Source organism: Cinclus cinclus, chromosome 5, assembly GCF_963662255.1.
Source record: "Cinclus cinclus chromosome 5, bCinCin1.1, whole genome shotgun sequence".
NCBI lineage: Eukaryota > Metazoa > Chordata > Aves > Passeriformes > Cinclidae > Cinclus > Cinclus cinclus.
In genome coordinates this window covers 30,958,272-30,984,140 of record NC_085050.1, presented here as the reverse complement: position 1 = coordinate 30,984,140, position 25,869 = coordinate 30,958,272, and the positions used below count along the sequence as shown (strand labels likewise).

At 36.7% G+C, this 25,869-nt stretch overlaps 1 protein-coding gene across 2 annotated transcripts in view; it reads right to left on the bottom strand.

Moving 5' to 3' along the window:
• Positions 1 to 3,163: 3,163 nt before the first annotated feature.
• FAT1 (FAT atypical cadherin 1) overlaps positions 3,164 to 25,869 on the bottom strand; it is a 96,421-nt gene continuing 73,715 nt past the window's right edge. The window contains exons 14-29 of one of the 2 annotated variants that reach the window (XM_062493545.1): positions 24,458 to 24,847; positions 22,999 to 23,213; positions 22,459 to 22,596; positions 22,020 to 22,163; positions 19,515 to 19,712; positions 14,630 to 15,431; positions 13,571 to 13,702; positions 13,300 to 13,463; positions 12,285 to 12,747; positions 11,600 to 11,753; positions 11,259 to 11,369; positions 10,414 to 11,045; positions 10,029 to 10,166; positions 7,932 to 7,991; positions 5,134 to 5,169; positions 3,164 to 4,238 (exon numbers count right to left, since the gene is read on the bottom strand). In XM_062493545.1, the coding sequence (XP_062349529.1) occupies positions 3,619 to 4,238; positions 5,134 to 5,169; positions 7,932 to 7,991; positions 10,029 to 10,166; positions 10,414 to 11,045; positions 11,259 to 11,369; positions 11,600 to 11,753; positions 12,285 to 12,747; positions 13,300 to 13,463; positions 13,571 to 13,702; positions 14,630 to 15,431; positions 19,515 to 19,712; positions 22,020 to 22,163; positions 22,459 to 22,596; positions 22,999 to 23,213; positions 24,458 to 24,847 (4,397 nt within the window). In that variant the 3' untranslated portion in view covers positions 3,164 to 3,618. The remainder of the gene's footprint in view (positions 4,239 to 5,133; positions 5,170 to 7,931; positions 7,992 to 10,028; positions 10,167 to 10,413; positions 11,046 to 11,258; positions 11,370 to 11,599; positions 11,754 to 12,284; positions 12,748 to 13,299; positions 13,464 to 13,570; positions 13,703 to 14,629; positions 15,432 to 19,514; positions 19,713 to 22,019; positions 22,164 to 22,458; positions 22,597 to 22,998; positions 23,214 to 24,457; positions 24,848 to 25,869) is intronic. The other variant, XM_062493546.1, reaches the window with a different exon arrangement.

Sequence of the window (25,869 nt, the reverse complement as noted above, 5' to 3'; positions counted from 1 at the left end):
TTCAGATTTATACCCCCTGGGCAGTGCAAGAACTCTCCTCAGATGTGGTTTCTTGGGACAGTACTTGTTTCATGGAGGCAATGGGTAGAACAGGGAACAGTGGAAAAACAATCTGAGTAAATATCCTTGGAAAAGGGCCCCAGATCTGGTTCTCTGGTCATCTTCCTTCTACTAAGCATATATGCCTGCATCCTGGAGTTCTCAGACCAGGTGTGTTAAATATTGAATGAAAGGAGTTTCATAGGGTTGTCCATTGTTGTTTCTGCCTCAATTATTCCTAATCAGGTAGAATTGCAGTTTGTTCTCTACTTCAAGGCTATGTGACATTTCATTCACTCAATACATACAATGGACAAAACAGTAACAAGCTTGACTCAAATCTGCTCATTAAAACTTTAAATTCTACTAGCTCGTAAGTATTTTGAAATTGGAAAAAAAAAAGCCCAAAAAACCAAAACTTCCACAGGGCACTTGACTACAGTTCAGCAAAGGGCCAGTAAGATGATTAAGAGACTGAAGCTGCTTTCATATAAGAGTCACAGAGAACTGGGGTTGATCAACAGGGGAAAAAAGAAGGCTCAGTGGGGAACTTAATGGTGTTTATAAATACCATGTGAAGCTGTAAAGACAGAGACAGACTCATCTCAGTGGTGCCTTTTGGCACAGTAAGAAAGAATAGGCATAAATTGAAACACATGAAACTACATCTTAACATAAACCTCTTGCTGTGACGTGAGGACAGATAAGCACTGGAATAGTGAATGTGTGACTTCACTGAAATTCCTTATTTTAAAATGTTTGGCTTGTAAAAGAAATCACACGGCCAATGCTTTTGAATGTGCTGGACTACTGTTGAGTGGAACAGCAGTGTTCTGCTGTATCAGTTTTAACTGGGTTTAAAATGTCACCTACTTCATCTGGTGTATTGCTGTAGCTCTGTGTGGGAAAATAGGTTTGATTGCATTTACTGGACCTGAATTAGGCAATAAGAGCTCCCCACAAAGGGAGCATTTGTCCAATGTGTCCTTGCTTTACACACCAACAGCAAAGCTGTTGAAAACGCCTGCTATTTTCATAAGTGAGTGTTGTGATGCAGCCTTGTTTTCTGCTGTGAAGTATAACCTTGGTGTTGTACGTTGCCTAGCAGCACAGTTCTTGTGAAGAGTAAAAAAGAAATACACACACACATATATATGTATTCTGATACTTTCAACAAAACATTCTCTTACACCTACATGGAATTTCATCATAGAATAATGAGACATTGTTCCTTTTCCTTTTGATGTTCTGTGTTACATTTCGGTTCACAGTACTACAAATCAAAGTATATTTAAGTGTTGATATTCCTGTCCTTCACACCTCTCTGTTTTAAAAATCTATCTTCAGGCCTTTCTTCTGTAAATGAGTAACTTTAGAAAATGTACTCACAGGGCAGGTTTTCATCTTTTCTGGGAATCCTTATAAACTGAGAAACGATGCAGATTTGTGCAGCATCTTCCTTTTGCTGACTCCTGAGACTCATTCCCATGGAGTAGCAGATACTAAGGAATCTTGAGCAGAACTTCCATTAAGCTTAACCTTCCTCACTTAAGGTGGGCCTTAAGCAGTGCTGTGAACTCTACAGTGTGTGACACCCTCTGCTCACTGTTCTGTAAGATTCTTCTAAAGCTACTAATTAAGAAAATTCTAACAGTCTGATGTACAAAAGGCTGCACAGCAAGACTGTGGGTTTAAACCTATTGCTGTTTTATTCTTTTTACTTAAGTCATGAGATTCTTAACCTGTATATGGGCAAGTTAACACAGGAATGTCAGTGCCTGGCTTTGTCCTGTAATCCACGCAATTTCCATTATACAGCTGCCAAGCTGGGAGTTGTTCCATTTTGTATATAAATAGCACTCCAAATACAGTACCCTGTTCCCCTAGATGGTAGAAGGCTGAGGCTTAGCTGTCATGACAGAAAGAATCTAATATTGTATATTTCTAAGCTACAGAACTTTATGACAGTAGGAACAAAATGGAGGTGGAGCTGAAAGGATTCCAGGCTATATTAAAAATTCACTAATGTGCCAGGAAATCTGTTCTGAACTTAAAAAGCATCCCTCAAGCAAGAGGCACAATACAGTTCCATTATTCCTTTACCTTACCATCAAGCCAAATTTATGCTAGAGAACTCTCTTAAAGGCTTTGTTCTTTTCCAGTCAGAAAAGCAGCTGGATAATACAGAGGAAAACTGTATTCCACCTTTTACTTCTTGAAGGTAAACTCCTAGTGTGAACTTAATGTAAGAAATTGCAATTGAAATACAGTTGCAGGAAACCACCACTATTTAGTAGAAAGTCAATGGCACAGCCATTTCAGCATTGGGGTGCACAATCAAGGGGTAAGTATTCAAGTAATAAAGGAGGGGAGAAACTGCTTTAAAGATCCTGGGGACTTTTTTTTTGTACTTATTTTTGTGACTTGAGAAAAAAATACTCAGCAATTTACATAGCTGATATTATATGTTTAAAGAAAAATGCAAACTACCAAAAAGGCTATTGCAGTTTGATACCCATCAATCTTTATTCAGACTGGCCCGATTACTTTTAAAAACACCATTAAGCAGACACACACTGCCATCTTGTGAGCATCTCTAACACAGCTGCAGGCTGATTTCGGAGGAGAGGAAAACGAGTTGCTTGGAGCAAGTAACTTAATACAGTACAAAACATATACAGACTTAAAAAAAATGCTGCACGGAATGCTTTGTCAATGGTATATTATATAATAGAGATACACAGAGCAAAGCTAAAGTATTTTATTAATAATTTATTGTCAGTAAGAAAGACTGGCTAATGGTAATTTTCAGTAAAAACCTTTACAAGACCATTGGATCACAAATATACAGACACTATAAAAACTGTGTCATGGTGGTTTTGGTTCTAAACTGGTATGCAGAGGGTCCCCAACACACTTTCCAAGAAGGGAAAAAAATGTTTACAGTTCTAAAGTACAGCAACCCATTTAAGACATTTCCATATAGCTGACCCAGAAAAATATCAGACCTAATGTATGTACAATTGAAATTGTGTGAATATGTTTTACAATGAAATGTCAAACCTTAGTTTTCAGGGGAATACATACAGTGATGCCCTGATTATAATAAGTCAGGGTGCTCATTTTTAATGGCACACTAACACCACTAGTTTCAGTGGAAAACAAATTCACAAAATATCTACAAAATCTAGTTAAAACTATTAAAATCAAAACTGTACATAAAATTTACAAAAAGTAGGAGAAAATTAATTGCATTAAAACTATATAAATATATGCATCATGCTAACATGGAGAAGTGGTATGTGATTTTTTTAAACATAGAACAATGTAAGTACATAAAGGATGTTCAGAAATGGCGCAGCCAATGGAAATCTTGGTACTTTCCAAAAACAGTAGGTCATTTAGTGAAATGAACTGCATGATCCAATGCTGCCATGCCAGTTTAGCTCACTGAAATAAAAGCATCCACCGTGGCTAGGAAAAAAAAAAAAAAAAAAAAAAAAGAAAAAAATTAAAATTACGAAAATTGTTCTAGATTTGATAAAGTTTGTTAGAGTCCAGGCACTTTTGTTGAGTGTGTCAGACTTCTGTATGTTGCTGGGAATCAAGTGGAGGAATTTTCACATCTTCGAAGTGACCATCGTCTCCACTCTCATAGTCACTCATCATGACTTCCGACTCCATTTCACAGCATGCCGACACATCTGAGCAGGAGGCTGTGGAAGCATACACAGACATGGACATGTTGTCTACAGGGGGTGCTTCAAAGTCTTGACTGAACCCCAGTGAGTACGGAGCATACGGCTCCCTGTAGCTGCTGCCACTGGGTGTAGTCTGAGGTTCTGACATGTCTGCAGGGTAGTGATGGGGAAGGTACTGGTTAAGGTTAAATCTCTGCCTGCTCCTTGAAGAAGAACCCAAGCTACCTACGGCTGGCATGTCTCTGGGTGGCTGTATTGACTCAAACTGGTCGCTGTATTCAGGTGGTAATGGTGGAAGCTCATCAGGTGCAGGGAAGTCATCAGGTGGAGGTGGAAAATCACTTTCTATGTCATAACCACCAGGGTAATAGTCTGTATCGATGGCATTTGGATCTGTGTAGAGGGGAGCTGACTCCTCAACCACTTCGTAATTGGGATACTCTTGGATACCTGGCAACTGAACACTTGGCATCCAATCTGATGTATCCCAGTGATAACCTGAAAAGTTAATTAAGAAAAAAAGACTGTATTACTATCTTGTATTCAAGTCAGTCTGAACTGAGAAATCAACACATGAACACATGTATTAAGACAATGCAATCACTGTGATTAGGACACTACTTGTTAATCAGCAGTTTGCCCTGGTTGTACAAAAGACATTCAAAACAACTTTATGCCATGCATGAGATAGTGCATCATTCACACTTGTACTTTTACATTTTCTCAGACTTCACACCTAACATGGGAAGAGCTATAGTCACCTATGGAATGTCCTGTCACAATACATAGTTGTTCACTGGATAGCAAAGAATCAACACCCTACCTGATGCAGCTGAATACTTAATTGTTGCTGAGTAATTAGTTAGGGTGATGACAACAGCCTATTTTTCTTACAAATATATTTACCCACGACTTTCTTACATAAAAGAAGCAATTTCTATTTGGTAAAGTATTCAGACCATTTAAAGTGACTCTGCTGCTCAAGCAATAGAGTTAGTTTCACAAAATGCTGTTAGCTCTACAGGAACACCTCTGATAAAAATATTTTGTTATTAGTAAATACATTCCATATTCAACTACAAGACCAAAACAGGAAAATCAAGCTTAATCATGCAAAAATGACTGGACTTGATCCTCTCTTACTAACTCCCTTTGAATAAGTTTGTATTTGTCTGCTGGAAACTAGATGGAAGCCTAAACTAACTAAAAACCAATAATTTCTCTCATCTGAACACCAGTTAAAAAAATACACTGTTGTAATATAGTGCAAATCTACTAAAGAGAAATCATTGCAGACAAATGCACAGCAAGCAACTGATAGAAAGTCTGTGTTAAAACCAAATATTAACAGAAATATTTTGGTGAACATCAATGAACTGCATGCAGAAGTCACCTCTTGAATTGCTGAGGTCAGGAACAGCAAAAGATTCTTTAGGTGGCAGAATAAGAAGAAAAAAGGAGAAAACATCTGTAGTTAGGAATCAAATCATAGAACCAATATGAAGACAAACAATGACTAGTCACTGTGACATTCATGCTGTTTTTGTCCAGTTTAAGTAACAATACTAAAGTTGTCTTTTTCAAAACTTTCTCCTGGCCTTCTTATTTGTTAAAACTCGGTAGGACAGCTACTGAATTAATGTACAGCCCATCTGGGACACAGCTGTCTTCTGCTAAAATCTGCAGTCTGGAGTTCACTGAAATCCTTGTATCACTATATTCAGGACTTCTGCTACACAGGGTAACAGGACTTGATCTGATTTTTTTCTTTACTTGTATCTACCCTTGTGTCTTGATACAGGGCTCCATCTACTGGCACTTAACACTTTGAAGTATCTCTCGAGTATCAAGGTATCTCTTCTTTTAGTGTCTAGCTTCCATACATAAAGCACTGGGAAACCTGCCTCCCTTTGTACAGCAATTGCAACAACTCATGCCCACCAGAGAACTGCCCTGTGTGATCTGAAAAATATTAAATCTTTCTCTTTTCAGGAATCTATATTCCCTATTAAAGTCTCTAAAGATGAGTGATACCCATCCTAATAACAGAATTTTCTCCTAAGAATTCACACTCATCTGTTGGAAGACTGAAGGGACAGAGGTTGACTCTTTGGAGAGAAGTTCCTGGCTTTTTAAAATTGCCTAGTCCAGACAAGAAAAGTACTGTTCAGACTAATGGAGATGTCAGTCTGAGCTCTGAGACTCTTAAAACATCTCTGGCCTCAACTCCAGGAGATGGTTCTGATCACTAGTCTGCTTAGAAGACAGAATCCCTTATTTTTCATGGGAAACTGGGTACAAAATTAAAGCAAACAGGCTTCAGGATTTAGAGCACTTCTGCCAAGGAATGGAGAAATCTTGGTTTTCCTCTTCTTCTGGGGCAAAGACCCTTTAACATAAATGACAGAAACACAAACTAGAACTGGATGTGCTGCCCATCTTTATGTGACAATCTGTTAGATTGAAGCCATATTTTCTCTTGCACTCAGCATTGCTGATTTGCATCAAGCTACAACCTGAGAAGCAGTGCAGAGAATACAGGCCAAAATGAGATTAGCTACAGTTCATGCTTCCTGGATGCCTGTTGGACAGAAACACTGGGGGAGACTAAAGGTAAGGACCATCCGTCCCAGAACATGACCTTGCTGCAGGCTTGAGGAAGGATCTCAGCTGCTTGAACTGACACCCTCCTGAGGATGTTCAAAAACAGAACTCTTTACCTAAGAAGCTTTGAAAGAAGAAATGCTTACTAAGAGCAGAAGCTTTCAAATGTTAAGAAGCAGCTGAGTAGAATATATTTAATTTCTCTATGACCGCAATCCATACAATGTTTGTATTTATCTTACAGTGATAGTATAACACCAAGCCATACTTTTATCTTCGACTTGAGAACTCTACCTATAATTTTTGGATTCCACCAATTAAAATCTTAGAAAATATCTGAATCCGTTATTAAATACTTCCCCTGGTAGATCTGGCCTCTTTTACTCCTGTAATTCTCCCATTCCCAAGTACTGTGCATTGCAATTTTTCTGCACTGAGGACTATTGTCTATAGGTACACATTAATGAAATGACACCCTCATTAATGAGATACTCCCAAGTAATTAATTGGAAGTCCTTGCATTTGTCTACTTTCTTTTGTGTCTGTGTAAATTAAAAAGGATACTTCAGATCCCAAAGTGAAACTTTAGCTACTCTAATCGATTTTATTTTCTTACAATGGCTTCATTTTAAGTAGGACTTCGTAAAAAACATCGTTTCCTAGTCTGTATCTAGAAATAGGCAGCATAGGCTGGATGTTATTTCAGAAAAAACCTCTACAAACTCATGGTCATGGAGTGAATAATTTGCCTTTTACTGGAACTTAAAGCACTATTTAGTCAATTAAAACAATAAACAGCATTTGCATAAACTCACTGGCACTTTTATTACTACTATTATTTTTTAAAGAGATGGTGTTTCCCAGAGCGGTTAGTTCTTAAACATTGGAGAAATTAAATAAAATGCCATTGAAAATGCCTACCTTGCCTCTTTCTAAACTTCTAAATGCATACTACACACAAGCACACACAAATATATGTGTGCATACACATATACAACCATACATTTTAGGTACTGTTGTAAGCCTGCATGGTAACAAATTATTTAAACTGAGGAGGATGTGTGGCTATGTATCTCAGCTGCAGACAAAAATATTTTTTTTCTGCTTAAGAGACAGATTAATCTGAAGACTAAGGAAGTTAGTACTGATAAAAGACCATTTTGATTCTGGTCAGCTGGACAAGGTATCAACAGGTGTGGGTAGGAGAAGAAAAGGAAGTGGAGGCTGCTGCTGTTTCATCTACAGTACTGTACATATTTGCCTTTGATGTTGTCTCAATTCTGCTGCCAGCTTTAGTATGAACATTTTCAGAAGAGAGTAAGCACCAAGATCTTTTTATGACAATCCCTTTTTTCCTAAGAAAACATACTTTGAAACCTGTTCACAAGGCATCTACAGCATACGCAAGAAAATACTAACAGATATACAATATAAAAATGTATTTTGTGCTGTAACTTATCAGAAAGTCTAAGTAAATAATATTTTATAACTCACGTCTGGCTAGGATTGTTACTAGAGGACAATGTAAGAAGATAAACGTGCATTATGCTGCCAAAGCAGTAAATAAATATGAAAACATGTATATACCTTCTTTTTCCACCGAGTCAACAACAGCATTGACAAGGTGTATTACAGTCGCTACGGAAGCTTGTAAAAGGTATAAAAGGAGCAAATTAAAACAAACCTATGATTAGTATCACTTTAAACAGCAGACAGATACACATAAAACCCCCCATCAACACTGAAATTTCAGTTCGTTACTATTTTATAGAACAAGATTATTGGTGTACATACACATTTACTCTCAGTCTAGAGAGCAGTTGCATGTAATACATGAAACACATATCTAAAGCTCAATTTTATTCTTGCTAAACATACAAATACTTGTAACTACTCATGAAGTACATTTTGCATGAGCTTGAGGCTGCTAAACTTGTGTTACAATTTCTGAAATGTTGCCTAAATATATTAATTTACATAATACTTTATCTACAAAGCAACAAACTAAGACTTTTCTAAAGGCTTGTGCTGGGTGAATTAAGGATTATTGCATTAGACTTCTTTAAAAATGTAAACTATGTTTCCTACCTACCAGTGAAAGATATGGGAAAGAAATTTTCCCTGAAAATTAACTAAAAGGATAAAATATGAAAAACACCTACTGAAAATTTCTGTTACTGATCTACTTAAGTTTTGTATGAAGTAGAGATATCACAATAGGAATACCAAATTCAGGCTGTTACATGCTTATTGAAAAAAAAAAAAACAACAAACCAAAAGTTAAATGAATGTATTTTTTATGTCTTCCCTTTCCCTCAAGATAGTTTTGGAATGGAGAAAGATTTACTCTCATAGGCTAAAATGAAGTAAGAACATTCAACTTATTTGCACAGCTCAAGGCTTAAATATCAAGCTAATAAATTCTGAATCTGCCAAAACGGAAGGAAGGAACAGTATCTACAGATGCTACAGCTATTCCTCTTAAAATGATATATTAATGAGTAATCAACTCATGACAGGAAATCGGAAAAGAGTATACTAAACATATGAGATGGTGAGAAGGGGAGAACAGCATGTACAACACAACACTTAAAAGCACAGGGAAAAAAAGCTGGGAGTTGGTACCAGGTCTACTGATAAAATGATGAGGACTGTAGGCATACCATTTTACTTTCACCAATCATTAAAACGGGTATGTTTTTTTCATGCTGTTAATAACAAAACACTCTACTTCATCAAGAAGCAGAATGGTCTTTATTCCTAAACTAAAGGCATTTCAAGTTCGTTTTTACCAGGCAGAGACAAAAGCAGAAAATGGAATAAAGAGTCAAAGCACACCTTAACTTAGCAAATTAAGTTAGGACACACTGTGGCTTTGTCCAATCAGTATGACATGTTTCTGGATACATAGATGCATTCATATCAACTACAGAAGCATCTGTCATCACAATGGAAAAGACATCCATTGATTATAATTTTATGGACTTGAGGTATGATTAAAATATTTATATATTTATATTTTTATACTGGCTTTTTTCAATGCATGAAATGTTTTTATGAATTCATTTTAGTCATGGTGAAAGCCAAATATACTGTTCTATTATAACAAAATTCCTTTTTGTGCAGTTTCCTTCATTACTAAAGTAATCAAACTTACAAGCAGTCCCTTAAACTCTGCTCTCACTCAGAACTGATCTGATCCATATGGGAGCTGAGGTCGCAGCAAGAAAAAGAGAAGGAAACAAATGAAACTGTAACACCAGAAAGCTTTTTACCTGGAGCTGAACAGCAAAGTGGAAGTTATATTTCTGCAGAGGCCATTTTTTAAATTCACTTTAATCTACATAAGGTGATAACTAAGGATAACCTAGAAGAATCTACCAAATTCTAAAACATTTTAAACACAAGGCTCTGAGCAACTTTTCACTGTAATATTCTAACAGCAGAATGATTACATATAATTTTAAGGTAAAGTAATTAACAGTTGGTATAGAAATATGTAAAATATATTTTAAAAATTAACAGATTTGGGTATTAACATAAGCAAATACAAATATATATTAAATAAGCTACTATTTAATATATATTCAATATATGTAAATCCTATTGTTACTAAGAGAAACAGATGCAAAGACAGAACAAATGAACATCAGCAGCAGTACAGAATGAATGCATTTTACGTACCATTGTCATCACATGATTCAGACTGGAAGGAGCTGAGAGACTGGACCTCAGACATGCTTTCTCTAGCACTGTAAGGATGGGAGTTCTTTTCATCCAGAGGCTTCTTAGAAAGGCAGGGGTCAAGATCTACTACTTTAGCTGAAAGAAAAAGTTTCAAGTGAGACAATGAATAGATTCTAGATTAAAGAACCAATACAATTTAAAGTTGAGATCTGAACATTTTTAAAAAACTTAGTAGAGCATGAAGGCTGATCAGACACAAAACTCAGTAAAGTCATAGTGCCTTTTGTACTCTAAGAGGTATAAACAGAGACTTTGTACACATATTGAAATAGTACAAGCACACACATTTAACAGGAACATAAAAAATAAGAACATCTCTTACTGTCATAGTCAAAATCCCAGCTGGGTTTCTGTATTGAATCACTGTCTGAAGGCGAGTTGGAGGGAGGTGGAGGTGGCAAATTTGGTGCAACACTGCAAACAGCTACAGCTTTTCGGTGACCGTGCACAGAATCTGGGTTAAAAGTACTGAATTCGGGGTGCTCAGGGATAGCAGAGCCTTCAAAGGAATTCCTGTCAAGATTGTTCCTGGAGTCGCTTGGAATGCTTGGAGTGTATGAGATGGGACGAACAGGAACCTGTGGTGGGATGTCAGAATAGATGTTCTTATTCAATTTTGCATCAAAACATGGTCTTTGCAAGAAGGCTGTTGTAGCTCCCAGTTGCTTGTCTTCAGGTTCTGGCTGGTGCTTCTTCTTTCTACCAACCACTTTGCGGCAAACAACAAAAATCACAACTAACAAGAAGATTCCTGCGATGAAAACAATAATCCCAATCACTTCAGCTAAGCTAATGTTCCAAGATGTTGAAACGTATTTATTAAGAACAATGTCTGTGCAGTGTTTGCCTCCAAATCCATGACTGCAGTTGCAGTGATATGAACCATAGGTATTCTCACAAAGGGCACCATTGAGACATGGGTTTTCTACGCATTCATCGACATCAGTCAGGCACCTATTGGAAACAGAGCACAGCAGTGATGTTTAGTTTGCATCAGTATTCCTTCTTGCAATCTTGTTCTCAACAACTTTAGATATATTTATTATAAGGTACTGCACACTAACATTCATTTTGCTATTTTATCAACACCCCAGATTTCAACTAGTTTGAACTGTTAATCTGTTAATTAACACTACTAAAATTCAATAGATGTGGAATGCTACCTACCTTTCTCCACGAAAGCCTACTTCACACTCACAAACAGGTCCATCCAAACTGTCAATACACTTGCCACTGTTTTTGCAAGGATTGTCTTTGCAATATGGACCCAGCTGGCATCTGCAATGGCAAAACAAACGAAAACAGCTGAACATTACCTCACTGCAAGTGAGTTTATAATGTGGGATTCAGACTGTAACATAGGGCTGTTGTTAACTTCAGCCAGCTCCAGTGTGTCTCAAAGTCTGAGCTTTAAGTAGCAAACAGATAAAAATGGAAACAGAAGAAATGTTAAATTTATCTCCTGTTTTCTAAGGGGTTCATTGATACAAATAACTATACAAACATACCTTTGACCTGTGTATTGTCCTCGGCACTGGCAGATAAAATCATCACTGACTGGGATGCAAGTCCCACCATAAAGGCAGGGGTTGGAAGCACATGGGTTGACACTTACATCACAGTGAGTTCCCATAAACAAAGGTGCACACTTGCAGTAGTAACCTGAAATCAAATACAGTCTTTTTGAAAGATGCACAGCTTTACTGGATTTGAGATAAAATCCTCCCTGCCCACCTACAGATTTAAGATAAATTCCTGCCTACCCACCGATCTGTTACAAGAGAGAGATGGGGAAAAAATAGAAATTCTTTTATCGAAAGATGAGGCAAAATGTAACCGTAAGAGATTCCTTAAACATGACTGAAGGATGATTCCATTTCTCTCACAAAACACGAGTTGTCCCAATGATTTCAGAATTTTTAAAGAAAGACTCCCAAGTAGGCAGTTAAGAGGATGGATCTCAGATGTCAGCACTGGAGATTAAATCCCCACTTTGCCAGACAGACTTTGTCTACTTCAAACCCAAAGGACTTGAATACAGAAGGCACACACAGCCTTCCTACCTATTCAACAACTGACGACCTACAACTCTAGGAAACCAAGAATTATGCACAAAGTTGTTTTGTCCTTCAAAGCAGAGAAGTTGAAATACAGTTTTGAAAACTAAAAGCAGAAGACTAAAGAGCAGCTTACCTCCATTTGACAGTGCATTGCAGATGCCTCCATTCTGACAGGGGCTGCTTGAACAGCCATCTGTGGCAGTCAATAAGCATCCAGGAGTGACATCTACAGATTCTTCCACGTGTGCATAGTTTCGTGGCTTGCTGTTAAGGGGCAGCTCTTGTCCATTTAGTACAATGGAATCCATACAGCCTCTGAAACCATTGCTAACCTGAGGACTTCTACCATGTCTTGTACCTTGCTGACGAATATGACCACCAAAAAACACATGATTGTCTAGGTTTAGTGTTCTAAGCGTACCAGGAGCAGTACCAGATGCAGTATGCACCCTGTCCAGAACAAGTCGTGCATAGTTTCCATCCACTTCAAGAGATACAGAATGCCACTGGCCATCGTTTATCTGAGTGCTCTGAACAGAGACAATCCCGGGTCCACTGCCACAATCAAATTTATATTGCAGTCTTCCATGATGGATCTACAGAGGAAAGCCACAACATCAATAAATGGTCTGCACACTTAAAGAGTGTAAAATATTGATGCCTATAAAAGTTTATATTTGCTGGAGACAGGATGATGGTGGTGTTCATAAAAAGCAGTTTAGTAACACCATTTTCCAGTCACAGCAACTGTGATTTATTCTATATGGTTCTTCTAATTGAAACATACACTTTGTACGTTTTGTTCCTCTAGTAAGGCAGTCAGAGATCATATCCAAAATATTACAGTACTTCAATACCTTTCATCTTGTGCATTAAGTAACTTCTCTTGTATGGACTTCAGCATTAGAAGCAAATAAATATAAAGTTATTTAAAATATATGATTCAGGCAGCTTTCTTTGTTTACATATTTTAAAAGTTCTGTACGAGTTTGTCACCTGGATGTGTTAACACGCCCTACCTTTAAGACAATTTTCAATTATAACAATTCTACAGAGATGTTATGACTCAATCTTTTAATCTGACACAAAAATAGTAAGAAGATGGTAGGAAGAAAGGAGGACATATGCACTAGGAGATTTTAATATACCTCTAAGATGCTGTAGTCTGTTCCTCGAGCATACATAACAACTGCATGAGCAGAGTAAGTTCTAAGTCTCATTGTCAGCTTCATTTCCTCTTTGTTCTCATTTTCCATGAGACGGTATTTCACATAGCTGCTCCCAGTAAATGTCACAGCAGAGCCAGCTGATGCTTAGGAATACAGAAAAGCATAAAAAGTATTAGCACAGGACTGGAATCAAATTTATATTTGGAAAGTAATATAGTTTTACACAGAGTTTCTACAGTCAATTCCTTACCAGGACACTGTCCAGCTTTGCTGTCTTGGCAAACACAGGTGTATTTTCCTTCCTTTGGATCTCCTAAACATTCAGTACCTTCAGGACATGGGTTTCCTTCACACACAGTGTTCACCAGGGGGCATTTCCCTTCTGTAAAACCAAATCCATTATTTCTTTTCTGTTTGTGGTGAAGGTATTTTGAAAAGGGCCTCTCAAGCATAGCAGCCGAAAGTACCCCAAATGATATCCCTAACTATCAGACAAGGAAGTGAATAAGAGTTATAGGGCATGACTGGCACAGACTAGACAAACAGCATGTAGAGTGGCTGATATCTATCTTATTTGATTGCTCATTTCAGTTGATAAAATTGGGAAACTAGTGTTGTGGTTTAAGGATTACCATTAGAATCATTCACCACAAAACCCAACATGTAGACATTAAACACGGACAGAGTAAGTTGGAGAGAGAAGAGAAAAGCATGTTTGTATTTGAGAAAGAAAAGGAACAGGCTTTAACTATTTACTACATATGTGCAAGTTCACCCAGCAAGATTAAGTCCTGATTTTAAAAAGCAATGTTGTTTTCCTCAGAGATAAATTAATCTTCTGTCAGAAATCTTTATACTTGCATACATTTTAATGGCTATTTGTTTCCTACTTTAACCTCTCGTTTCTAAAGAAGTCTGGAAACTGTGTGGGCTATTCCTCTAAGCAGAAACTAGGAAGTATTCAGGTACTTTGCATGAATTTACTTTTATGCACACAAGACTGAAACTGGCCATCAATATAGGATAGACAAGAACAAAAAACAACTTCTTTCATAAAATGGAAAATGAAGGTGTAGCTATAAAAAAAAGTATCTGCTCCCATAAGCTTGCATTATGTAAACTCTTGAAATGAGGTAATGAGATAAGAAAGAATTACTCTTTACTATGAATAAGATTAGGCAAATATTATGGGAGGGTTCCTGAACATTCCTAATATTGTCCTGTAATATAAGTTTCCATCTGTGGATTACTGCTTTTTAAAACCAGAACAATCTTTTCAAGGATACAGTATTCCTTACTGTGTTCTTACCTTTACAAAGACAAACTGCTGCTCTGTGATGACGAGGAGTGACGAAACTCAACCTGGCTGTGCTGTGGGTTGACATGATGTTCTCATCCACTGTTACTTTTTCTTCACAAAATTTCAAAGGACAATCTAGGCCTGCACAGAGCTTATGAAACACATCAATTATCCGGACACCTAAAATCTCCTCTAGGTCAGGCACAGAAGAGTTTATCTTGTGGAGCAAAATTCTCATTGGGTGGTGAGAACCACCAGACTTTTCAATATTCAGGAGGACATCCAGATTGGAAGGAGGATCAGAAGGCTGCAAACTAATAATTTGGATGTCATTTCTCCTCACACCCAAGATGTTTCTTAATGCTCTCTGGAAATTGCGCCAGTAATCACCAATGAATTCTTCAGGGGACAGGTTTGCAAAGCGTATTGTGATACTGTGATTTAATACATCTTGGGTGATTTGTCTGATCTGTACAGTAATATCAGCTGCAGTTGTAAATTTTCCATCTGTAACAGTGACATTTAGGAGGTAGTGTCCTACATCTAACCTTTTATGTGCTATTAGTTTGCCACCAGTACTGGAAACAGAGAACAGGGATTCCATTTTGGGGTCCAGACTGTATGTCAAGGTATCATAAACATCTTGATCGGTTGCATGAATTTTTCCAATGACACCACCTGAATATTCTTCCCCAAAGGCTGTGATAAAGATTTCCAGAGGCAGTATTGCTGGAGAATAAATGCTTTCCTCAATAACTCTAATATCAATGTAAGTCAAAGATGACAACGGTGGTTTTCCATTATCTGCAACCTAAAGGAAAGATGAGGACAGATTTACATTTTTGCTTTACCTCAAATTCTACTGTAAATATTTATACTGTATACAGTACAGCTGTATTTTTGTACCAAAAAAAAAGGCCCAACAAAAAGTCCTATAGGAAAATGCTTAGCATAAATTTCATAACACAATTCCTGACATAAAAGTTAAAACAAAAAATTTCAGAAGCTTATATAAGCAGGCACACACAAACATATTTTCACTTCTCCCATGATTAAAAGCCTACAGTTTTCCTATTACTGGAAAATGCCAGGAAGCTACTGATAGCAAATACAGATGAAATGCACAATAGCTGATTTTAGACAGCAGATGGTGCTTGAAGCTTTTGTATATCAAGCATGGAAACACATTACAAACCTGAAATGAGTCATGCACTAGAAATGTACAACATGCTTCAGTTAGGAGGTGGTCTGGAAGACAAACTAAATGCACTGTGCCAAACAGTACTTCAAAAGGAAAAGAATGCATGCAGAAAGTTACAATCAATTATGCTGCCTTTCATGACTTTGGTCAGAGAGGGAAAAAAGAGGTCGGGTAATGAGGTAAGAAAGAATTATTCTTTATTATGAATAAGACTAGTCAAATATTATGGAGAGAGTTACAGAACATTCCTGTAGCACCTGTAGTGCTATTTGCTTCAGACAGTTAATCAGCTATCTTTAACTGTATCAGCCTAATTCAATTTTGAAGCCTTTTTGAACAGCCTATTCTGTACCCTGTTTGGACAAAGACATACGCTGTTGCTTTATGAAGACAGTAAAAAAAAAAAAAAAGAGTGGAAAAGCGAGTGAAGAGCATTCCCTTGGGTTAGCTTTTCCCCTTCTATTTCTCACCTCTTGTTTCCCATCTACCTTTTTCCAGAACTCTCTCCCAGTTACTGAAAGTGACACTGAATAAAGAGTTAAAGAAGAATTTGAGACAAGTGAAGGTACAGAGGGGATATACAGGGCTCAGAAAGTACAAGATATTCTGCATTGTTTAAAAGATTTCTCAATAATTTTACAGAGTACACTTTGAAGATCTATGCAGAGAGGCTGCTTTTGATTTTTTTATACAAATTTAACCAAAAGAGGAGTAATTCCAGGCACAAGATTATCTGTGGATGGGCACATAAATGTGGCATTTTTAAAAGGAAATGCATGTCTTCATCTGTTTCTGGTAACTCCAGAAGACAGGCATGGCTAGAGACTTGTCCTCCAGTTAAACAAATAAATAACAAGAGTTTTAGCTTAAGTTGGCAAAGTTTTGTTTTGCCTAGATCTCTGCCTGGGAACAAAACAAGGCAAGCAATTCAGCTACAGAAACAATGCCCAAGGGAAACAAGAAAAGGCTCAAAACAAACACAAGCAAAATTATAACAAATGTAGGAAAGTAGGGAAGAAGAGCCCCAGGAGAAGCGCTTTTTCAGTAGTGCAGATATTTAAAGATGTGCTATGGTTTTAAACTGAAGATTACAGAGTGTGGCATAAAGGACTGAATGACTCATAGCTGAAGATTTTACACACTAATGCTGTTGAGACATTTGTTAATGGATAATCTATTTCCTTTGGAGAGAGGACAAGCAAATATGAGTGGCATGTCCATATAAGGTGACCACTGGGAAAAAAAAAAAATCCTTATTTCTATTAAAATGATAAAAAGTAAAGTCTTTTGGAGGTAGTGGGTGTGTAGATTGCATATGGGGAAAGTCTGTGTGGTTTTAGTGGGTTATTTTTGGTTATGAGTTTTTTCAAATGAAAGTATGCCTGTAAATTAAAAACATCACTACCTCAGCAATGAATGTGGAAAGCAACTAAGGTGAAAGCTGTCAATAGTGAGAAGCACACCAGTAAAGGTCAATTAAAAACTGAAAATGGGTATCAAGAGATCATACAAAGTCATTAACTTGCTATTTGCAAGATCAAAATGCAGAAATTAAATGTAATGCAAACTTGAGAAAATGCCTTCCTTACAAACTTTTAAATATATTATTTTAAATGAACAGAGGAAGAATATTTTACCTCAAAAGCCATGCCTATAATTTTGTGTCTATCATTGGAACTGGAGTCTTGTGATAGGGAAATGATAGTTTTAGTCTTGGATGCCTTCATACTCATGGATCGTAAGATAAAAGCAAGTAATAGCAGTATGGCTATTGGAAAAGAAGCTAGCAAAGTGTAACACGACAAATGGCAATTAAAAGACAGTGATATATTTCAAGAATGCAGTTAAGAAATTTGGAAATCAACAGATCAGACAGGTCCAAAAAACTGAGATTGGGTAGTACAGCACACAAAAAGAGGCACATTAGTACAGTCTGCTTTAATGATTTATAATCTCTGAGAAGTCTTTGTTCTAAATGAGTACATTTAAGACACTTTTTTAGCTACTGGATGCCATTAAAATAGCCCATATTCATTCCCTAATAAAAGGCACTTTTCAGCTGCTGTGCTGAAGACAAGATAGCTGAAGTACTGACAAGCTGTTTACAAGCAGACTAGGACCAGAAAGTGGTTTAGAAATTAAAGAATTGTAAGATTCCACCCAGAGGAACAATGTTAGACAGGCATCTCACAATTAAGAAAAGCCAGCACATAAGGAAGGGCCAAAGGTGCAGCTAAATCATGGAATGTGACAAAATCAGTGTTAACAGCCTGTACATGCATTTATAAGAACACATTTTAAAAGCAAAATAAACAGAAATTAGTTACTGCTTAGAGAAGATTTAAAGTAAAACATATGAATCTTGTACTACACTGATACACACAGAGAAAAAACATCCATAAATCAAAAAAGGTGACTTTGGGGGAACTGGCATATCACTCTTGAGGGAAAAATAGCTGACAGAGGAATGATATGCTAGCACCCATTTTCATCCCAATTCTTAAACACTAAACTAAACTACACTTAAGTGAAACCATGTCTATCCTTATATTGATGGCTCCTGCTTACTAACATTTCAGTGACTCAAACAGCAGATTACAGTATCTGTGTGAATTTTTTCTTCTTTTCCCAAAGAAAATAAGACTTGGTGTATTTCACAATTATCCCAATGTGGACTGAATTCAGCATACACTCTTATAAACAGTATTACTTTAAAATTCTAAAAGTGCATCTTTACTCATAAATTATCTGCAATAGTTATGTGTAAGAATAATTTGAAGATTGAAAGAAATTCCTCATGAAAATGAAGGTAAGAATTTTTCATAAAACCTGAATCTGGAAATGAAATGTAAGAATTAAGGTAATCTATTTTTACCCTACTGATTTTAAGTCCTCTGTTGCCAGCTGCTAAATTTATAACTGAAATTAAAAGGACTAGTCAGGATTAAAACAATTGGTTTGAACTTCTCTCACATTAGGTTACAAAAAGTATTTGAGAGAACTTAGCTAGGTTAATGTAACCTTGGACATGGTCTGGTCTTTTTGCGCAACAATGGCAAATGCAGCATGTATTATAGCAATTCAGGGTCATTATAGCATTCAGTGGTTTCCACTGCAGGATCCTGAGATCTCAAACTACTGCACTGCAAATTTCAATACTATGAAAAGTTCTACTGAAAATACTAAGAAAAAAGGTCCAAACTTAAAAAACAGATGTTTTCAATTGCCTTTGAAAAAACAATGTGGCACTCCACGAGAATTTTTCATTACTGCTACGTTGTGCAATCCCCGCTTTCATCATGTGATTTTAGATTAGCACACTGTTTCAAGGGTCAAAACGACAGTGGCAAGAGGAATTCTGTGGTCAATACTGAGTGACACAAGGGACCCGTCCCCTGTTGGATTTTTTTTAGCATTCCAACAAGAAGGCAAGGGACTTATCAAGACCACTCACCCAGTTAACATTTCACTTACACCTTACTTCTAAATGTGAGTTTAACTGAACTTCCCATTGCATCTGATCTAAACCAACATATTTTGTGTATGAAGATGTCACCTCATGGGACATGCCTCAAATGACTACTTGGCATGTCAGGATTTACTAACAGAAAGACAAGTGGTGGAGTGAACGTGTGGGAAAATTAAATACTTAAAATGCAAAACAGTAAGAGGAACATGACAAAAACATCCTACCTTAACATGAAGCAAATAGTGATCTCTCACTTTGCGATTCAGTGCAGCACTTGTGGTCAGAACTCCCTGCTGGGTAATCTGAAAAGTTCTCTCTTCGTTTCCAGTCAGGATGGTGAAGAGAAAAGGAGGGCCGTTGTGAGAAGAATCCCTGTCTGTCACCACTAGCTGCAGTACACTGAATCCAATAGGCTTATTTTCCTATAGATATATAATAGACATTGTTTTTGTTATAATTGAGGATATAGTCTGATGCTGATTTCTTCCTTGCAATAGGAACCCCACAAAATTACTGTCAAAGCAGTTATAAACAGTACAAGAGAAATCAGAATGACAATATTGCTTCAGGGAAACTACTACCCTTGGAGAATATGACTCAGAAAAACTAAAAGGAGAAAGCCAGTTTTTTAAACTTTGTATTGTATTTTTGGAGGTCGCTCAGACTTGACACTTTACATTTTCCGCTTCTGGTCTGAATTAATATTACTGTAGCCTAAATACTACGTCATCAAAGATTTGAAATTTGAAGAAAACACCTGTTAAGAATAACTGATTGCCTTTGTTGGGAGGACTAGAAAAATACACTCCTCCATCTGATCCCTTGTGCCCCTAATTAGAGTTCTGACCACAGCTGTGGCTGCTACAGCTAGCAACCAGCTAAAATATGAAATCCAGGTTTTAAAATTTTCATCATCAAATCCGTTCAAGTCTGCATCATGTGGCCATCTGAGGTTTCACAGACACTTCACATAGGCTGGCTTATCATGTATATTACATACACATATGACCTTATCTGACACTTGGAACTCCTCTCCCAGAATACTTGTGCTCTACCACATCAGCCAGACTTTTCTATATACATACTTACTTAAAAAGCAAGTAGAAACATTATTTTGAAGTACAAGGGTAACAAAATGCTATCCCTTTCACAGACATAAAAATTCCTGATAACAATATTCTTTCTGAGAGAATGAGTCAATTTAGTTATCAGATACCGCAAAAAGCTGAAGCTTTTTCCCTTTCAGCAAAACAAAGACCACTGCTTTAAAATACAAATATTTACAGTTTGAAATCCAAAGTAATTTGACTTTCCTAAGAGCTAAGCACATTTTTTACTGTGTCCAAATATATCCATCTCCAATACATGAGGAAAAGCACACCAGAATTCTTGGACAACTCCTTCAGCTTTTTCTCTGCTACTTTCAGCTATGGCAGGCCCATATGAATGAACTATAAAACAAGAGGCTTTCCTTTTTAATTAAGGGAAATAGTACAGACAAAATAGTACAGACTTTGGCTATACAGTCTACATTTTAAGAGATATAAGTTAACATTTATTTCAAGAAAGACTGTAACTGGGGAAAAGAAGATGCATTTGACAGCACACAGACATAAATCAGTTGATTTGGGTTTTTTTGTTGTTGTTTCTTTTTTTTTGTTTGTTTGTTTGTTTTATTTGGTTGGTTGTTTTTTTTTTAAAGCAAGATCCAGGACATCTTACTTGCACACTGTGTGTATATTGTACATATTCACTTTGCCCTATTCTATTTCAGAAAGCTGCCTCTATGAATTTCGCACACTTCTCAAACACAAGTGGTATGTTAGGATGGCACAGTGCACCAGGTAACATTGATCCTCACTGACCTAGTGTACCAGGCCAGGAAACAGTAGAAGGACACAAGGGATTGAGCTCATTTACATGACTACTCTACTAAGGTCTTAATGCAATTCCTTTGTTGACTTCCATTTATTTCCTATTGGATTTAGGAAGACAAGAACTATAGAAGCTGACTCTGCTGTCTTTGCTTTAGCAGTTTTCTCAATCAGGCAAGTACATGCCAGACACTTGAGAACGTGGCCTACTGCTACCATCCTACGGGGTAAAATTAGCCAAAGGATTGCTATGCCGTCAAATGAAATTCCACTCTTGTTCTAGGTTCTATTGCTGATCCCAGAGGAGGCCAATGGGAATTAAGGCTTAACCTATGTGCCATGGTGCACAACACTAGCTTTACAGTAACAGATATCTAAAAGATCTTTTTATAAGCAGTGACTCTTAAAGACTAAAAAGAAATAGTAAAATTATTATGTATTTTAACATCCCTGTATGATTCTAAGATTGTTCTATGCATAAATGGAATGTATAATATGTACACACACAAGGAATCTGAAAAAGACCCCAGAGAGGTTATGCAGTTTCCCTCACTGTAAATATTCAAGAACTGTCTGGACTCAATCCTGTGCCATGTGCTCTATGATGAGTTTAGCAGGGAGGTTGGACCAGGTGACCCACTGTGGTCCCTTGCAACCTCACCCATCCTGTGATTCTGACAACTTACAATGTAAGTTTCCACATAACATGCAAACAGGAATTTTATAACCCTCAACACTTATTTGATAAGCAGTCTCAATGGCGACCTTAAATAATTAAAATTACAGAAAAATTCAAGTCACAAATTCACAGTCCAGTAACATTATTGATTTAACTACTTCACCAGTTGTATTTACCTGGATGATAACACTATAGTTTCCTTTTGAGAACACTGGAGGATTATCATTTACATCAGAAACATCAATGTTAACTGTAGTTGTGTTAAGCTTAGGTGGGCTTCCATTATCTGAAGCTTGAACTGTCAAGGTGTATCCTGAAATCTAAAAAAAATAATTTAAAAAATTAACTTTTACTGAAGAGGAAAAAAAGTAACAAACTCAGATTTTATTTTATGGAAGAATTATTTTAGCACAACCCCCAGTAAAGCTTTCCTTCATATATTTAATTCTTTCTCTTCCTCCCAAAAGTACTGATATAAAGAGATGCTTGCACTTTATTATAGCTATATTGATTTTGGAACATTAAATGGTGTTTTATAAATAGAGTAAGAAAATGGTGGTCATCAATTATGTACAAGTAAATTAATCCCAGCTGCCCTAAACACAAAAAACTCACCTTTTCTCTGTCTAGAAGCTTAGTCACTTTTATTTCACCCCTGGCAGGGTCAATTGTAAAAGGATTTCCTTGATTGCCATCTATAATTGTGTAGTGAATGCGGTTGTTGGAAGGTCCATCAGCATCATCTGCCATAACCTAAGGGACATTACAGTCTCATTTAAAACAGGCTGAAATAGAATCTAGCACCTTTCAGATAAACTCATCCTGAAGATGAGCTCTTTTGGTCTAACAAATTTCACAGTTCACAGGAGAAATGCTATGTCAACAGAATATACCAACATCACTTAATTTCCTGAATTTCTTCTGACAGTTGTCATAGTCTCGTGAAGAGAACACAGACATTTCACAAAATATTATCTACTTTCCCACAGCAGCTAAAGTCTCTACTTCTGAAACTTTTTTTAAGTAAATTTTCATTACACTCAGTGGCAAACATCTATTAATTGACGTTCACCTTCAAATCAATGCTTAATTCCTTCCAGACTGAAAGCATGATCATCATGACAGAGTATTTCAAGGTAAAAAACCAATACATACTGTAATAACAGATTGTTCAAGCACAGCATCTTCACTGATGACTGCAGTGTAAGTGTCTTGGCTAAACACTGGAGAATTGTCATTGATATCCGTGACATTAATATTCACTGTTACAACATCACTTAATGAAGGTGTGCCTCCATCTGTGGCTTCCACTGTCAAGTAGTACTCATGGGAACTTTCATAATCCAAACTCTCAATGACAAAAATGGCTCCTAGGGAAGAAAAAAAAAAAAAAAACACCAAAGCCTCACACAAACTTTGCTACTGCTGTGGTATTATGTGTTGCAACTTTTCATTTTGACCAGAGAAATATTCAGCTTCAGGGCTTGATTTGTCACTGTAAAACTAGAGCTACCCAAAGAAATGATTATGCTTTACACATATAAGTAAAAAGATGCAAAGTTCCTGCCACTACCATAACAGATTCACAGTTCTAAAATACCTGGCTTACATTTTGTAATGTCAGTTTTTAACTGACTAGTTAAGACAGTGCAGTCCCTAGCATCAACACTGATGTGCTGGATGAGTTTTTCTGGAACCCTTTTACTCCTTTCAAATATATGAAGTTTATCTGGCAAAGTGCTTCTATACCTTAGTACCAGCATGTCCACTGGGAAAAGCAGAACTGTAATTTCCACCACACCAGTACAATTAACTACTACACTACTATGAATAAACTATTCAACTAAAAATTTAGTTATAATCAACTTTTGGGTAGAAATCTTATTTAAAAAAAAAAAAAAACAAACAAACCACAAAACCCAAACAACTTTACGAGAAACTAGCTCTCAAAAAAGAACTATATAAGTAAACAAAACTAAAATTGAGGTGTTTATTGATTTTTAACAAAGAATCGTTGTTAATAGGGAAAAATTCTCAACATAACCTAAATAGTCCCTGCGACTAAATCCGACTTCATACAAGCCTAAAATCTCCACTGTCATGCTGGATACATGGTTGAACATAGCATTCCTATTCCAAGCTCTCTTTAATGCCATATCAAACTTCTCTAGGATTACTGCCTTTGTGAACCAATGACTAGTCTTCCCAAATGATTTTATTTCTAATCCTTCTTTTGCCAAGCCTGGCCATCTATATATCTTTTGTGGAAAGACTATTATGTTTCTCACTACAAATCTATGTCCTTCTACCTGCCTGCCTCTAGAGTGGGGAATTTCCAGTTTGGAAACCCTTACTCTTGCCAGCTAAATGAATCTAATCCAAGTAATAATCCAATAAACAGAAGCAACAAATAAACAAATAAACTTCATATTCTACATTTTACTGCACTCCTCTAGAAAGTATACTGGAAAAATGGGTGAAAAGACAGAAGCAGCAACTTTACAGCCAAGAAGATGCACTTAGATTATACATAACCTAGTTGAACTATGGAGAAAGTCAACACGGCATCATGCTTGCCTGGCCTAAAGTAATATTCAGAGTTGTAACCTGTTACCTGTTGTTGAATCGATGCTGAATTTTCCATGCTCGTTCCCACTGACTATTGAGTATGTGATTTCAGCATTGGCTTCAATGTCTCTGCTTGCAGCATAGATCTGGAGAACTTCATTTCCAACCAAAATGTCCTCTGATACACTTGCACTATACTCCCTGTGCTCAAATACGGGTGGATTATCATTAATATCCAGAACAGAAACTGTAAGAATACTTGTTGAAGACAGTCTTCTAGGTAAGCCTTCATCTGTAGCCTTCAAAGTTAACGTGTACACAGCTTGTAATTCCCGATCCAAAGGCTTCTCCAAACGAATGATTCCAGAGAATTCATCAATAGAGAACTGCCCCTCTGCAGAGTTCACCAGTGAATAACGGATTTTACGGTTCAACCCTGCATTGTGAAAACAATTTACAAGTATGAAGCAGCCATTAAAGTACGTAACAACAGAATAATCCATCTGGTAGTGATGGAAATAAGACATACATGCTAAATATTATCATTCACATTAGAAGTAAATTTCAAAAAGAGTTAAAAGTCTTTTGTGAAGGGCAGAATTACTTCCAAAAGAAAATAAGCTAACACTTCACTGCACTATTTTCTGCCACACAGAAAACATGAACCATCGTTCTGCTTTGGTTACAGCAGTAGTTAATATGAAACAATTGTTAAAATAAATGTAGTTATAACTTCAGAACAACAGTGTCTGCTTAGCAAGTTTATAATAACAGACGAGAATAAGGGTTGTACTAATTAACTAGACTCAAAAACTCATGCCCCAAAATTAAGAGGAGCATAATTTCTAGCAATATTTCTTCATAAAACAAACAAAAACCTTATAAATTTCAGGGGCAAGTATTTTGGTCCATTTGAGCCTCAAAGACTAGTGAAGTATGAAAACATCTGTTACCTTCCAAATGAGCAACCTAGCTTTATCATAGCACAAAGCAGCTCAGTTGTTTTAGCAGACTAAGGCAACTATTCATTAGCACTACTTGATTAAGAAGTTGATGAGACATGGAAATCATACACTTAAAAAATACTTTATGCTGTTGTGTTCCTCACAACAAAGTCTATGAACAAACTAATGTCATTTTCAGTTCATGCTCACTTAAATATTTGTAACTGAACAATGAAGACAACGAGACAGTAAAAATCTTAACAGCATATACATAAAGCTACAGCTGACCAGGGTTCTCTTGATCACCGATGGCTGGCCTCAGAACACACATGGATTCAAAAATCCATGAATGCTCATTTACATGAACAGACATGGCTTGATAGTCCTGTTACTTACATCAGCAGTAAAAGGATGAACCGAATAAATCAAAACATTAATATCTTATGACACTAAAAATACCCTACATTTTGTCTCCCCTCTCTCCTCCTTTTTCCAACGACACTATAGGGATGTC